Below are 16,412 nucleotides of genomic sequence, written 5' to 3' on the forward strand. Positions count from 1 at the left end.
TGGCAATGATGAGCAGTTGTATGTATGAAAGTGGGCGTGGAAAGTGGTACTTAGAAAAATCTGTCCCATTGAAATGAATGGAGAAAAGTTGAAATTGATATATAACGTTAAATTGTGCGAATACTGTAAGTAATGTGGAATCAGACGATATGCCCTGGGAGGTGTGAATTTTTTAAGTTGAAATTTGAGTGGTATAAATCGAAAGTATGTGGGAGTTGATTCATGGCAAAAAAAAAAGTGGAGAATAAAAATCACAAGAACATGTAACAAATGTATCGTTCCCTCAGAATAACTTCAAATGCATCTATTATTAACTACATCACTGGCAACAAAAGTGAGTACACCCCTGAGTGAAAAAGTCATTTTCTCTCACTCATCTTCACTGCATCAAATTGATCTATTTTGAACGAATAATACATTTACACAGTTGCTGACTACTTGTTATTTCTTTCTAGTTGTCCCATGAAAATATGTGATTAAATATCTGCAGAAAGATAGGGTGTGCTCACTTTTGTGAGGTGTCGTAAGAGATCCAAGACGGTTTGAAAACGGTTCATTACTGTAGTGCATTGCATAATTTTTAGATTTGTTTCTAGTAGGTTAGATGAACTTGTGGGAATTTGCTCATACATTTGTGGCAATAGTGTTATTTTTAGGAAACGACAGCTTTGCATTTCTTTCAGTGACCAAATCTGTCCTCATTCACTCCTAATCAGAAATGACATCATCAGTTAGTCAGTCCGATTTCCTCTCGTCCCCACTTATCTCTGAATCACAAATCAAAAGTATAAATCCCCTCTCAGATGTCATGTTTTCCTAAATCAAGGACTGATTTTTGGAGCTCCCCTGTCGTGTGGATTTCGATGTGATTTTAAAAGAAGGCAGATGAATTGCTGGAAAAACCCGTGAAGTCCCGCCCTGCGTACATTTATAGGCTAGGTAATGTGTAGCCTGCTATTAAACCTAATCGTTCTGGGATCTTATGAAAGAAAGGTGCCAGTTAAAGGTTGTACCGGTTAATCAAGGTTATTTGTAAAAATAAAAATAAAGAAATCGTATCAGATGACGAGGATTTGAAAGTACTGTACTTTCCACAAAAGCGTACAGCCTGCTGTGACTAAGCAACAAGTTATCTTTGTTTAAAAAAAATATGCAGCACATTATGTTCTAAGTGTGCCGCCATGGGACTTTTTACGGTGTGACTCACAACACTGTGACCTCGCCCCATACGAGGAAATCCCGGACCGCTTCACGGAGTTGAATCGGATCATTTTGGTCCATGTGTCTTTCAAAGTGTGGCTCATAACTCTCAGCCCTGTCGCTTTTTGTGTCGTGACTAACTGTGGTTGTGTTCCAGTAAAAAAAATGCCTCACACAGAATGGATCATTCTTCATAAGCTTTTTTATTTATTTATTATTTTACATACTATTTCATCGATAGTGTTTCATTTCACACCATATTTACACGTACAAAAATAATATCTCTGTATTTACAATTTACTACAGTCTGGTATATTCACATCAATATGTCCTTGTACAGTATTGCAGGGAGAACACATGGACGTTTATGGTCTCGCTGTGTGTTCTGGGCGCTGAGTTCTGTTTTCTGGATCCAACTAGACCACAGCAGATGCCGTCTTCCTTCTTGTGATCTCCGGGCCAGCTCTTTGTGGACGTCCCGGGCAGGTGTTTGTCCTTTCTTTGGGCCGGGGTTCGGTGACCCGGTAGCAGCTCTTTTGACACCACCATTGGCGGGATACTGTTGGAGCTTACTTTCCGAACTTGATGTCATCGTACAACTGCAAAAAAAGAGTAAATGTTTACAACATTGACTCACATTTGTCACGTGAGCAGCTGTGATTTGATAGAAACTGACCTCATCCTCAGTCAAGTCCAGATCTTCCATATCGCTCTCGTCTGATTCGCTGTCGGGCAAGGCCCTCAGCTCCTGTGCCGTTTTCTCATATAGCTGGTTGCGTATGTCGTCATTTTGCCTCCCGTAGGTGAGATGGTACGGCGTGAAGCCGCCATAATTGAGGCAATTGACATCGGCGCCGAGGTCAAGGAGGCGACGGACCAGTGCTGGGTTTTGGACGTCCACAGCTAGATGGAGAGCCGTCCTACCGCTGCATTGTTCCTATAAAACAAAATGAATGTTTACTTCACAAAGTTGCTCCAAATTTATTAGGGCCAATGAAGAGAGAAATAAAAGGTTTGGCAGGATTCTCACTTTCATCTCAGAATTCTGACTTAAAAATGACTTTATTCTCAGAATTCTGACTTTAATCTCAGAAGACTGAGACTCTCACATTTAACTCAGAATTCTGACATTTAAGTGAGAATCCTCACTTTTAAATCAGAATTTTGAGTTTCTCACTTTTAAATCAGAACTCTGAGATTAAAGTGAAAATTCTGACTTTAAAGTCACTTAAAGTCAGAATTTTTAGATTAAAGTGAGAATTCTGACTATAAAATCTGAATTTTGAGTTTCTCACTTTAAAATCAGAATTATGACATAAAAGTGACAATTCTAACTTTAATCTCAAAATTCTGACTACTCTCAGAATTCTGAGTTTAAAGTAAGGATTCTGAGATTAAAGTCTAAATTCTCACTTTAAATTGAGAAAGTGAGAATTCTCCTTGTGTGCCAAACTTTTTTTCTCTCTTCACTGGCCCTCGCTGCAATCTTAACAATTGAATTTTGACGTGTATAGCCGTCAATGGCAGCGAATGATTTAATGACACCCACCTGTGCATTTATGTACGCGCCCAGCCCAACCAGATTCTCCACTAATGAAATGTAGCCGTGAATCGACGCTAGGTGAAGACAGTTTTGTCCTGCGAGGCAAAAAACACAGATCAGTTAACAACCAAGTCTTAAAACAAAACCGGCCTTGCATATTTTTCTTGTCGGAATTCTGAACATACCACTGTAGTTGGGGAAGGAGATGATGGAGTTGAGATGGCGCTGGCTCGTCTGGGTGATGACGCCGAAGCAAGCGAGTGAGCCTCTCTTGCAGGCGATGTGCAGCGCCGTGTTGCCGCAGTCGTCGGCCAGCCGTGGGTCGCAGCCCGCTTTCAGGAGCTGATCCACCAACTGGGGCTGCTCTGTGATCACGGCGAGGTGCAATGCCGTCTGGAAGGAGATTCATTACGTGTGTTATTCCACTGACTTAAATAAAATTGTCTCGTGTGGTTTAAGATGTGGTTAGTACCTGTCTTTGGTAGTTCTGTGCATTCAGGAAGGGGTGATTGTGGGACAGTTTGATCATCTGTTGCGCCTGATCGGCGGCTTCGTGAATGATGGCCAAGTGGAGAAGCCTGTCAGAAAAAGGGAGTACTTATTAAAACGAATACTCGGAGGAAGTAGCTCCAGTGAAATTATAAGGAACAACGCCTGTGCAACAGGAACGTTTCGCAAGAGTGGAGTTTTGTCGGGTTGTTTCCACCAGTTGTGGCTTGACACATCTGATGCTTTATCAGTTACTGGCAATGGGCCAGGGACTTTCCTGAGCACACAGAGCTCAGTTTAAGCACCGCCCAGACTGCGCACTCAGCCAAAAGTAAACGCACGCCAGCAAACACACTTTACTCTTAACATATTTCGTGCAAATTCAAGTTTGCATGCATATTGTTGCGTTTTTACAGAAACGGATAATGCAGTTATACTATTACTAATATTTTTGCACGAGTGCGTCATTTTTGAAACTCCCGTTTGCAAACGCCTCCACGGAAATATAATACTGTACAGAAAATGTCCACTTACGTGTCCCCGTCCTCGGTCAGGACAACCCTCCAAGGCTCGTACTCGTGAACGAGCTCTTCGCTCACGCGCAAGTGCTCCAAGTCGTTCACCAGCTCGTCCTCCTTCAACGATTCCAGACCGCTGTCCAAGCGGTCGTCCTGGCAGGGCAACGTCTTCCCGTGTTTGGGCTCCATGTGGTCGAGGTCATCATTATAATCCATGCGGTCGCTGCGAGATACTCCGTGGACGTCCATGATGCTTGTCGCAAAACGAGTACACGCGTACAGTCCAAGGGTCAGAAACAAGAGTGGTTCAGAGAGGGCTGGCGCACTGGGTTTTTGTCAGCCTGGCTGGGCGGAGCCTCTGTGGGGATTTCCAATTGACTTATCTAAGACAGGGAAATCACACAGGCAGGGCTGTGCTTTTGTGAGAAAAAAATCCCCCCCACCCTGCTCAACCTCCAGCCATAAAGTCAAAATGAAAACTTGTAGTTTCCTATTAGACACCGACAGCATATATCGAAGGGGATGTTTGATTGTGAATGGGTGGCCATGAATGAGATGGGGACAGCCTGTTTTTAGGCTCTTCAAGAATTCCCTTTTGTCTGGGGAAATTGGGGCGCTTTTTTTTTTACTGTACTTTTTTTTCCTTCCTTTGAGTGACTTTTTATAAATAGTTGTGGTTATTTTTAAATGTTTGTATATGTACGTTAAAACGTTTTTTTTTTCTAATTAAATGCACTCGTGTGCTTTACAGTTCGTAAACCATTTTATGAGCACGTCTGCTATATAATATCAACAATGATTATCAAAAAAAATACAAAAAGTGAGCTTTTATAATTCATCAGAATTGTTTTGGCACCATACACGCACACACAAATGAATGTATCTTAAAATCTTCAATATTGCAATATTGTGGTTGCAGTACTGATGTAAAAGCTGCACTGCATCATACAGAGAGATGTTTGTAATATTTTGGTACTGTATGAGGTGTGCAGAAGAAGCTATCGTGTAGCCTGTGCTAGTGTACTTGAAGAACTATCCAATTAATGTAGGCATGAATTAAAACTCCAATTTAATTCATAAAGCACTTTTTTTAAGTATATCAAAGTGCTGTCCACATAGCGAAAAAAAAAGAAAAAAAAAAGGCCATCCATTCTTTGATGTCATCCAAGCACTCCAGTAGCGTGTTTGTTTCAAAGTCACATTGTACCTAGATAAGATGAACCCGAGCTGTAAGAGATAATAAAAAACATAAAGGGCCAATATTTGACTCTTGGGGTACTCCACCAGAGAGGGCATTAAATTAACATTTCCCTTTTAATTTCTAATAGACCATGACCTAAACTCCCCCGTGTCTGCACATTGCCTGCAGAGGAGGGGGAAAATTCTCAAGTGTGTACAGTGCAACTCTTGTGAAACCAACACTTCATTTCATGTGCCACAAGAGGATGTTTGGGACTTGCCTTACTTTGTAAATGTTACACACTGCAGCTTTGTGCTTTGAATTCTGTGCAACTCACATATTTTACAAAATTTGTGCTGGGAATTCTCTTTGAATTATTTGTCACATCAAATTGATTTGATATGGATGCATATAGTAATTAGAGGGAGAGCTACACAACAAACCATCCAAACACACCCAGTGGGGTGTTGTGCGTCTGCCTGTGAGTCACAACAGGGAAATGCCACTCACACAAACATGCACGCAATCTCCTTTGGCATTTAATTCCAAGCAATCTTCAATCTCTGCCAAGTGTTATAACAAAGAATCCAAGGACATTTTGTCCTTGTTTCGTTCGCGACCTTGAACTGAGTTCCTTTAACCCTACGTATAAAGTAATACCACAATTGTGCTGTCTGGTATTCTCACTGTTCGTGAAATGCCGGGACTTCCACTCACATATTTGTAAAGCTGTTGCAAAGACAATGCAAGCAAGTACTTTTGCTGTGTGTTTACACATGGTTGCTATGGATACTGAGTATCAAGTGAAAAACATTAGGCTATGCTCTGTGCGTCAGCAAAACCTTACATGTCTGGGCATCTCAGTTCTATTCACCCATGACATTACCTAATGATCATGAAACGTTTGCTTACAAAGTCATATTAACCTTACGCATATTTTCTAACTGAGGGGGAGACTTTGAATTCAGCGTTTTAATTGAAAAACAACAACAACTAACTTGTTCACTGACACAAGAGTTCCAAAACCACTCATATCTCCCTTTCAGTATGTGTAAATTAAAAAAAAGAGTAATCTATTCCGAGTAATCTAGCATTGTCCATAAATATTCACACTTCATCACTGTGACATACTGTATGAGGCAATCGATCCACTCAATGTACTCTAGGTAAGAGTCTTCGTGTTATTCAAATACAACATTTTAATATGCAGGCCATGATGAGGTTAATGGCTGAGAGTGTCAATGAGACGTTTAAAAGGTTCGCAAACAGCCCCTCTGATGACCCACTTTTGTGATGAATGTGACGCGTGGGTGTTTTTCACCGAAGAGGTAATACCTTTATTTCCATCCTCAGGCATTCACACTGTGTTATATGCACACACTCTCATATGTAAGCACACAGTTATTGTCTGCAATATGATCTTTTGACCTACTGCTATTAGGCACATCTCATGGTCAAACTGTGGCACAGTTAACTTTGAAGTTGACCGCGATTGACCCGTCATTCTTTATACAGATCTTAGCAGGCTGCAATGGAAACTAAATGAAGCAGTGAGCACGATGTTTTTGGCCAAGACTAACTAACTAACTAACTAACTAACTAACTAACTAACTAACTAACTAACTAACTAACTAACTAACTAACTAACACAACGTTTATTAAAATATTTAAAAATTGCTTTGTCATTTAATTTGTGTAGGGGAACAGCATCACATTTACCACAAGTTGGCTGTACAAGTTGTGCTCTGACCAATCATAGGACAGAAAATGATGTAATTGAGGGTCAGCCCTCTCGCTGTGAGGATGAATTTGAAATCAGACTGGATATTTTTGTGAGCCAGCACTCCAAAATTCTGAAGGCCAAGGGCAGATTAGATGACATACTTTAGCAAAACATTGAGGTCAAAATCTAATCTGATACAAAAAACACAAATAAATCCATAAGAGAAAGACTGCAAAATAATGTGAATATTGTAGAGCACTAATAAATGAATGCATTTTTATGGAAATACTACAATAATTTAGGTTGTAAATTTAAATCAGTACTTCTCGCTAGCTGCTAGCTAGCTAACACACTAACAGTCCGTGCTTCTAGCTAGCTAGCTAACAAACAAACAAACACACTAACAAATAAAGTAACTAACTAACTTGGTTGGTGGAGATAATATTTCCCTGAATAATCAATATTTGGTGAAGTAGGCTAAGTGGCATATGGAGATGGATCACATTGATTGAACACATTTACACATTTGGTCAATTTAATCAACAATTTAATAAACATACCATTTTTGAAAAGTGCTGGTTTTGTAGATGAAAAGATTCTGCCCAACACTACCTACGTTATTTAAAAAATAAAAAATAAAAATAAAATCAGCCATAAAATGGTAAAGGATTTTACTGATTACACTGTATGCTACATTTCAATCTAGCATCAACAATAACGGGGTGACACCATCTGTTTCTCATTTATACATTCTTCATTCATTTACATATTTGTCTATGGTACGCATGTCCTCATAACTAAACCTGTTTGAGACAAATTCAGGGTTGTGAAAGCTCAGACTTTCTGCTTGCGCACTGCAGCGCTACACATATCAGCCAGCAAAGTTTCCTGACCGACCCGCAGTGAAAATGGATCACATCACGTAAATAGTGTGGATGCATGATAAACCACAACCAAATGACTGAATTATTTTGTTGTATCAAAACTACCCTTTTGTTTTTATTTTTTATGTCATCGGGCTCAAAGGTCATGTTTGTTAGTATAAATGGTTGCACAACAGTGGTTTCTACCTGATGACGTCACATCATCATGACTTCCGTCATCATTGTTGGCACAGTTTACTTTTTATTTGCTTCAGTATTTTACTGATTTTATCCTCATTAAATCATACTTCCTTATTTTTTTTTAAAGCGTGGACTAATCATTTTTATTTTTTTGTAATACCTTTCTTAACATACTGTAGATTGTACTTTCCTCATCTTACTCATTTTGTACTTTGCTACCTTTCCTTGAACAAACAGAAATACGATACATTGTACACATATTAGATTCTAAAGTGTCCAAATCTCCGTCTAACCATCACTACTACATCTAGTAAGTAGCAACATAGGAGAATGTCCAATTGTAAAATTACCTTGTGTAAGTTATTCATGTATTGTGTATGACTAACCTGTGGAAATGAGACATTCTTGTTTTTAGTTATGGGTCATCCACCTGCGCATAATTCCACTGCAGGTGGTGTACAACTGTCTCACTTCATTATTAACAGACAAAAAAATATTTCATTGCATAAATATACAACACTATTTCGTTTGGTTGTACTTCAGCAACAGCTAAACATCACAATGTACAGTAATAGCGTTCACACATGTGCTCATAAACATACATTTTACTTTGACTTTGGCCAGGTCCGGTCTAAATGATCATCAGGTATTTGTTGTTGGTGTACTGTGAGGTTTTTATCATGTAAAATATATGTCAATAAAGTTTGAGAAACAATATGTAATATAAATATGGAAATTGAAACACCAGCAAACACACCTAAGTAAAACAAGCAAATACTTATATTGACAATGAATTATAAAATGTATTTTTGAAGGAGCACCCTTTACTCATTTGGTGTAGTAGTATAATTAGTAAAAATGGGTGGACATTTTTTAAAATTAGTAAACAGGGTTGACTTTTTCCACTTCTTTGAATCAGTACATAAAACTGCAAATCCCAGTAGCTGCGCCGTTGCCAATAGTTTCACATACCAACATTTGATTGGACAGTCTGAGTAAAACCTCTCCTCATTGGTCCACAGGGGCCATGTTTGCATTACCATCTGTCTCGATGCGGCGTCGCTAACCGGTTAGCTGACTGAGCTACAACATCGCCTCTCACCGGTGTTGGAACTAAAGTGAAGATTTGCCACGAAGTTACAGTGTTTCCATTGTAAATCGTAATGCCGGTTCACTCCCGGGAGAAGAAAGAAAGTAATCACGAGGAAATGGAGGTGGATTATCCGGAGCAAGACGGTAGCAGCACTGACGAGGAGGACACGGTTAGCACATCTGTGTCTGAAGATGGAGACAGCTCGGGTAGGAGAGCAGGCCTAAAATCAAATTCACAAAATAATTGTCAGTCATTCATAGACTCAATGTGGCATGTAGCCCGTGAGTTATAAATATGCTTCTACACTGTGAGAATTTGCTCATGACAAAACACCCATGCCCAACTTGTCATGTGTTCATGTCTTCCTTCATATGTGAATAGAGATGGATGATGAAGACTGTGAGAGGAGGAGGATGGAGTGCCTGGACGAGATGACCACTCTAGAGAAACAGTTCACAGACTTGAAGGAGCAGTAAGTTTTCTCTCCGTGTCAGGAACGAGAGGAAGGCACTGCCAAATGTGCGATAAAGCCATATTAGTACCGGTACCCGTTTTTTCACGGCAGTAGATATTTTACCGTGAACGGCTTGGATTGGTCAATCTCCGACCGAGTCATACACTGGGCGTGGTTCTTGCCTCACTTAACATCTTTTTTTGTTTCTTCACCTCCATCTGTGAATTTTTATTTTGTTTTGCCACCTAAGATAGGCTGTTATCGGCATTACCAGCCTAACCATAATCCTCAGAACATAGGCTGTTGTCAAGAAATTGTACTTAAGAAAGAATAACTTAGTTATTTCACTGTACAAACAATTATGAACGCTGCTTCTGGTTTAAATGCTGTCATTTGTGGTCTAAACTCTTAGTGGATGTTGCACATTATCATACAGGCATTATTTGTACATACCATGTTCTGCTGCTTTTCTTTCAAATAAATAGATTGTATAAGGAACGTCTGAGCCAGGTGGATGTCAAGCTGCAGGAAGTGATGGCAGGATGTGCCCAGGAATATCTGGAACCTTTAGCCAACCTGCAGGATAACATGCAGATCAGAACCAAAGTAGCAGGTACGATCTTGTTGACATTCAGGAGTGGATAATTAAATTTTCTTGGGATTGGCAAGTACTGATACCAGTATTGCCGTCTTCATGTCACCATTTTACGATCAAAAACTTGAAATTAGAAGTTACAAAAATAGAAACCTGCCGTTAATTTTTATGTAACTTTATGGGAACATCATCATGTTATATTGAGATATAGAGGTATTTCTTTTAAAAAAAAAGGGGCCATACCAACACAGTAACCTAGATTGTGTTCAATATTAAGTGAATGTCTGGCACTAAAACCATAATTGTATTGTTTTCATAATCTGCTGCTTTTGCTATACAATATGATATGTTGTAACTTGTTAGGGAACCCCCAAAAAATATTAAGTGGTAATATTCAGTTAAAATTCACTTTGAACCCAAATCATTATCAAGGCAAATCCTTGACATATGAATGTTGAGGGCCGAAGTTGCTATAATTGGACGCACAACCTTTGCACATGCCCTTTTATAACACCAACACATGTACTCATACACAAACATACACAAACAAACTTGTCATTTCATTACTTGTATGAGGTAACACAGTTGCAAAATGAAAGCATCGCCCTCCAAATAAGGGCACTATGTTTATTTTACATTTTAGTTTGGCTTTATAACAATCAGAGACCGTGGACAGGCCGATTGTCTATAAAGCCCAGAGACTTGTGGAACACCTTGTAAAATGTTACAAGCAAACAAATGCATACACCTTCTTAGCTAGTGCTGAACAAGGATTGTATCAGTGAAAAAGTAAAGTTCAGTTGCATCAGCGCTGTGCATGCTGTAAATTATTGCCTCCTGTCCTTAAAAAGGACTCATGATATTGTTTTATTCCTACTAACGTGTATCCTTTTCTCAGATGGACAGATCTCAAAATACTGTATTTCTTTTTCACCTTATTGCTTGCAGGCATCTATAAAGAACTCTGTTTGGAATCGGTGAAGAACAAGTATGACTGCGAGATCCAGGCAGCCTGCCAACATTGGGAGGTAAAAAAAAAAAAAAAAGAACTCTGATAAAATGAGGCAATTTATGTCATTTTGTAGTCCAGGGTATTTTTTTTCTCACATAGTCTGTGGCAATAGATGAGAACTTCCTTTTATGTGTAACCCATGTATTTTCCCAGAGTGAAAAGTTGCTGCTGTTTGACACCGTGCAGAGCGAGCTGGAGGAAAAGATAAGACGACTGGAGGAAGATAGACACAGTATTGACATCACCTCAGGTAGAAAGAGTGAACATAGCATGCAAAACGAAAATGAAGAAAAGGTGTCATTTTGCTGTCAAATACTATAAAACAAGTTGACATGGAGTTATGCTTTGGCTTCTCTATCATCCGTCCTGTGGGGTTTTCCAGAGTTGTGGAATGATGGATTGCATTCCCGGAAAAATAAGAAGAAAGACCCTTTCTGCCCCATCAAGAAGAAGAAGCCTGTTGTTGTTTCTGATATCCTTTTCCATCATTTCGCTCTTTGCTGCCCCACCTCCTTGTTGCCATGTAGCCTCATATTTCTTTAACTGCTATCGCACGGCCTTATATTGTTTACATGCTGCAAGATTTGGATATTCTGGAAGACTGGACTGCAATAAGAAAGGTAATATTTTAAAAAGTGACTATCAGCATTGGAAGTGACCGTGAAGATAGTGAAGATGTGTTGTCTCTCCTCAGGCGATGGCGTCTCTCGGGCCGCATAGGGGGAAGGCCGATGGTTAGCATTGCACAAGATTATTTACTGTACTGCTTTATTTAGTCCTCATGTGATTCATGTTTTCCCTCATCTTTTTCCCCTTCAAATTCCCCCAGCCAAAACGGAACGACACCACCATGTTGCACGGTCCGAAGATGGACGACTTTTCTATGATAGCCAGTGGTACTGCAGGGGGCAGGCCATCTGTATCTACAGGAAAGATGAGTTTCCCACCAGGTTTGTGTGTCCCCCGCAACCATACTCTCAGTATTTTATTTTATTTTATTTTATTTGTGTCGTTTTCGGTTGTGGATACAGAGACCACCGTAATCCATTATTAATACAACTAAAAACATTCCAATTTAATGGATTAATGGAGTTTAACTGCCTTAAAATAATGTATAAAGCCCATCATGACATTTTACAAGTCAATATACAAATCAAATTTAAAAAAAGGAAAAGTGAGTACAAATAAAGAGGAAAATAAATTTTTCCCAAACCTAAATATAGAACAAAACAAAAAGAACGATGATGTATTTCAACTCAAGGTGTCAGTTTTTGGATTGGATCTGGATTGTAAAGCAAAATCTTCTCAGTCTATCTGTATTTTTAATAAATGTATAAAAGCATAATTACTGGCAAATACATATAGAACAAGGACATGCTGTTTAATTATTTTAGTGTCATTCATTTTGTTGATTTTGTGTGTGTGTGTGTGTGTGTGTTGATCAGTTCTTTCGGTCCCCTTTCATTTCTTTTATTTAAAAAAAAAATAATAATTAGAATTAAAACATTTAAAAATTAAAATTGAACACCCCCCAAAAAATGCTGATATACAGTTTACACTAAGAACAGGGAGAAGTGGGGGTAAAAATCCTGGAAAACTGGAATCAAAATAAAATTAGAGAAAAAACAGGGGGGAAAAAGAGAAAAAAAATGTTGCCAATCTGCGGGTGCCGAATCGCGAGAGTATCCAGGGGTCGACTGTAGTTTTAAGATGTACAGTAAAAGGATATCACCATTCACCACTCGATGGCTTAGTATGTGTTTACACCAGGTCTTATACTGCCCTATGCTTCAATGGAAGTAGGCCTAATAATTTTTTTGCAGATTTGGAGTGATATGCGGGACAAATATTAAATCAATAATATTACAATTTTGAGTGAGTTTATTTTTGTGTTAAAAAAAAGAGAGTTCTTACTCTTAAGACTTCCAGCCATTTTCACTGAGGCAACCGCCTTCGCTCCCGGCTGTTTTACTGGATTTTGACATGGCCCACAGAATATTGTGTACTATTGCTATAAAAACTTGGAACCTACCAAAAAAAGACTTCTTTCATCAGGAAAGAAAATTATATTTCTATCTGTTTCCATTTGGCAGCAATTAGCATTAGAATATAGCTAAGTTTCATCATTATTCACAAACCTGTTTGAAACAGTGGGGGAAACATGACCTGGTTGATCTCTTATACTCTGCTGCCACCTGCTGGCAGTTTTTGTAATCACTACCATTGCTTCAACCGTTCTCTTCAGTTCAGAGGCTGCATCAAAGCCTTCTGTATGCTCTAGCATAACTCACTAGTACTGTAGTACAAAAAGTGTCGGTTATGTCATGCCAAGGATGTTCAACGACATTGGTGGAGAACCTGCCTTCTTACTCGCCATTGGCTTTTATAGCATGTGTGTCACATGTGAACGTGTTATCAGCAGTTACGGCTTGTCAGTGTTACCATCAAGTGTTAGAATGCTAGACGGGTTCACTTCATATCCAACAACAAAATCACAAGTTTGCTCCAGACCAGCGCATTGTGTTATGTCAGTCACAGTTGGCTTCGATTTTGATCTTGCGACACAAGCTTCAAGTTTCTCCTCAGGTCCTGCTATATGATATGATATGATATGATATGGTATGATATGATATGATATGATATGATATGATGCCGTCAAGCTGAATGAGTGCTATCAGGCCTTTTTGGCCTGTGGGACTTTGGAGTCAGCTGACAGGTACCGGCTGGCCAAGTGGAATGCAGCTTTGGTGGTCGCTGAGGCAAAAACTTGGACATTGGAGGAGTTCAGGGAGGCCATGGAAATTGACTTCTGGACGACTTCAAAGAAATTCTGGTTTACCATTCGGCGTCTCAGGAGAAGAAAGCAGTGCACCATTAACTATGTGTATAGTGGAGATAGGGTGCTGCTGACCTAGAGTCGGGACGTCGTGAGTCGGTGGGAAGAATACTACCTCCTCAATTCCACCGACACGTCTTTCTTTGAGGGAGCAGAGTCTGGGGACTCTGAGGCGGGCTCTCCTATCTCTGGGGTCGAAGTCACTGAGGTGGTTGGAAAGTTCTTCGATGGCAAGGCCCCGGGGGTGAATGAGATCTGCCCAGAGATCCTAAAGGCTCTAGATGTTGTGGGGCTGTTGTGGTTGACACGCCTCTACAATATCGCGAGGACATCGGGGACAGTGCCTCTGGATTAGCAGACCGGGGTGGTGGTCCCCCTTTTTAAGAAGGACACCCTCCGGTCCCCCTTTTTCTATACAACTATAGAGGGATCACACTCCTCAGCCTCCCTGGTAAAGTCTATTCAGGGGTGCTGGAGAGGAGGGTCCGTCGGGAAGTTGAATCTCGGATTCAGGAGGAGCAGTGTGGTTTTCGTCACGGTCGTGGAACAGTGGACCAGCTCTACACCCTCGGCAGGGTCCTCGAGGGTGCTTGGGAGTTTGCCAAATGGTCTACATGTGTAGATTTGGAGAAGGCGTTCAACCGTGTCCCTCGGGGAGTCCTGTGGAGGGGTGCTTCGGGAGTACGGGGTGCCGAGCCCCTTGATACGTGTTGTTCGGTCCTTGTACGACCGGTGTCAGAGTTTGGTCCGCATTGCCAGTAAGTCAGATTCGTTCTCAGTGAGGATTGGACTCCGCCAAGGCTGCCCTTTGTCACTGATTCTGTTCATGACTTTTATGGAATTTCTAGGCACAGCCGAAGCGTTGAGGGTTTCTGGTTTGGTGGCCTCTTTAACTCTCACTGGAGCGGTTCACAGCCAAGTGTGAAGCGGTTGGGATGGAGATCAGCACCTCCAAATCCGAGACCATGGTCCTCAGTCGGAAAAGGGTGGTGTGCCCCTTTCCGGGTTATGGATGAGATCCTGCCCCAAGTGGAGGAGTTCAAGTATCTTGTGGTCTTGTTCACGAGTGAGGGCAGGATGGAGTGGGAGATCGACAGGTGGATCGATGCAGCGTCTGCAGTGATGCGGACTCTGTATCGGTCCGTTGTGGTGAAGAAGGAGCTGAGCCCTAAGGCGAAGCTCTCTATTTACCGGTCGATCTACGTTCCTACCCTCACCTATGGTCACGAGCTGTGGGTCATAACCGAAAGAACTAGATCACGGATACAAGTGGCCGAAATGAGTTTCCTCCGCAGGGTGTCCGGGCTCTCCCTTAGAGATAAGGTGAGAAGCTCGGTCATCCGGGAAGGACTCAGGGTCGAGCCGCTACACCTCCACGTTGAGAGGAGCCAGCTGAGGTGGCTCGGGCATCTGGTTCAGATGCCTCCTGGACGCCTCCCTGGAGAGGTGTTCCGGGCATGTCCGGCCGGCGGGAGGCCCCGGGACGACCCAGGACACACTGAAGAGACGTCTCTCAGCTGGCCTTGGCTCTGGGCTTCCCTCCCTAAAGCTGCTGACCCCGCGACCCGACCCCGGATAAGCGGTAGTAAATGGATGGATAATCTTTAACATGAAGTAACTTGTGAAATTCTGCACATTTTTAACATTGTAAAATACAACTTGACCCTAGTAATTCATTACTCTAAATTTAGACATGGACAAGTCTGCTGCGTTGCAACTGGAATTCCCCCAGTACAATATTCTATTCTATTCAGAGGTGGACATTCCATCAATATTGTCGGAAGGTCCGTCAAGGTGGCAAAACCAGGTCCAGAAAGTAAAAACCCTGCCACAGTTTGGCTTTAGCCCCAGGTGCTAGCTAGCTAGCTCCATAGCGAGCTCTGTCACCTCTGTCCGTCAATGACGGACGCCCGTTTTGTTAACAAATTATGGGAAACTTTGAAAAATTAACGAACTAAGCATTGCCGGAAGAGGTTTTTCGTCCGTTATTGTAATCGTCAATCCATCAATATAATCATCAATCAATCAATGACAGCATGTTATGTTATGTTATGTTATGTTATGTTATGTTATGTTATGTTATGTTATGTTATTTTATGTTATATTTTACGTTCTGCTATATGTTATGTTTTAAATTGTCATAGCACTGTGTCGTGTTCAACCAAGTGCTATTTTCTCTAATGTTGTTCCTTTTCCGCACAGCGCCATCATCACCACTATCAACAATGATGAGGTGTGGTTCAAACGACTGGACGGCACCAAGTCCAAGCTGTACATCTCCCAGCTGCAGAAAGGCAAATACACTATCAAGCACTCGTGAAAACACAACAGCAAAATATCATCCAGAGATTACCACACGCGTCCGTTTATGCTACTGCATACGTCCTCAAAAAACGTTCACACCTCCCGTCGCTCCCTCTGTTTATTTGTCCTCAAAGAGACAACTCTCAACCAATCAAGTGATCTCTGTAAACGTGTGCCTGTGTTGATATAAAGGACAAAAAAGGAATCAATGCAAAGCACTGCTACAAACTAAGGCAGGTAAAGCTGAGCAGTCTTTTCACTGCTCAGTCGCGTGCCTTTTGTGAGATGAGACAAAGCCTTGGCTGAAAAACAACATCCACAATTGTGGGCTGTGGCAACACTCTTAAAGGACTGGAAGAGGGTCAAAACGGGTCTGTTTGTGGTCCTGCGCATGCTTGAGT

General features: G+C 41.0%; 2 protein-coding genes across 2 annotated transcripts; one reads left to right on the top strand and one right to left on the bottom strand.

Moving 5' to 3' along the window:
• Positions 1-1,384: 1,384 nt before the first annotated feature.
• LOC147158379 (NF-kappa-B inhibitor alpha-like) lies at positions 1,385-4,070 on the bottom strand. The gene is made up of 6 exons (XM_086061603.1): positions 3,767-4,070; positions 3,216-3,321; positions 2,929-3,136; positions 2,750-2,838; positions 1,877-2,137; positions 1,385-1,799 (listed from the first exon to the last, which is right to left on the bottom strand). The coding sequence occupies exons 1-6, from the start codon at positions 3,997-3,999 to the stop codon at positions 1,770-1,772; spliced, it is 927 nt and encodes a 308-aa protein (XP_085917729.1). The 5' UTR covers positions 4,000-4,070; the 3' UTR covers positions 1,385-1,769.
• Positions 4,071-8,739: 4,669 nt separating this feature from the next.
• LOC147158380 (breast cancer metastasis-suppressor 1-like protein-A) lies at positions 8,740-16,168 on the top strand. The gene is made up of 10 exons (XM_086061795.1): positions 8,740-9,016; positions 9,192-9,282; positions 9,750-9,877; positions 10,808-10,887; positions 11,025-11,121; positions 11,254-11,343; positions 11,427-11,491; positions 11,566-11,605; positions 11,701-11,821; positions 15,910-16,168. The coding sequence occupies exons 1-10, from the start codon at positions 8,881-8,883 to the stop codon at positions 16,025-16,027; spliced, it is 966 nt and encodes a 321-aa protein (XP_085917921.1). The 5' UTR covers positions 8,740-8,880; the 3' UTR covers positions 16,028-16,168.
• The last annotated feature ends 244 nt before the right edge of the window (positions 16,169-16,412 follow it).

The sequence above is a fragment of the Leptonotus elevatus genome, chromosome 18 (genome assembly GCF_054856555.1).
Source record: "Leptonotus elevatus isolate MCC_2025b chromosome 18, RoL_Lele_1.0, whole genome shotgun sequence".
Taxonomy (NCBI): domain Eukaryota; kingdom Metazoa; phylum Chordata; class Actinopteri; order Syngnathiformes; family Syngnathidae; genus Leptonotus; species Leptonotus elevatus.

Bases quoted from the DNA above. Each gene is read 5' to 3' on its own strand.
- LOC147158379 (XM_086061603.1), bottom strand. From the start codon at position 3,999: ATGGACGTCCACGGAGTATCTCGCAGCGACCGCATGGATTATAATGAT. The intron at 3,322-3,766 runs GTAAGTGGACAT...TTTTTCTGACAG, and splicing joins CTGACCGAGGACGGGGACAC to GCTTCTCCACTTGGCCATCA. The intron at 3,137-3,215 runs GTACTAACCACA...ATCTCCTTCCAG, and splicing joins CACAGAACTACCAAAGACAG to ACGGCATTGCACCTCGCCGT.
- LOC147158380 (XM_086061795.1), top strand. From the start codon at position 8,881: ATGCCGGTTCACTCCCGGGAGAAGAAAGAAAGTAATCACGAGGAAATG. The intron at 11,344-11,426 runs ATATCCTTTTCC...CTGCTATCGCAC, and splicing joins GAAGCCTGTTGTTGTTTCTG to GGCCTTATATTGTTTACATG. The intron at 11,492-11,565 runs GTAATATTTTAA...GTCTCTCCTCAG, and splicing joins ACTGGACTGCAATAAGAAAG to GCGATGGCGTCTCTCGGGCC.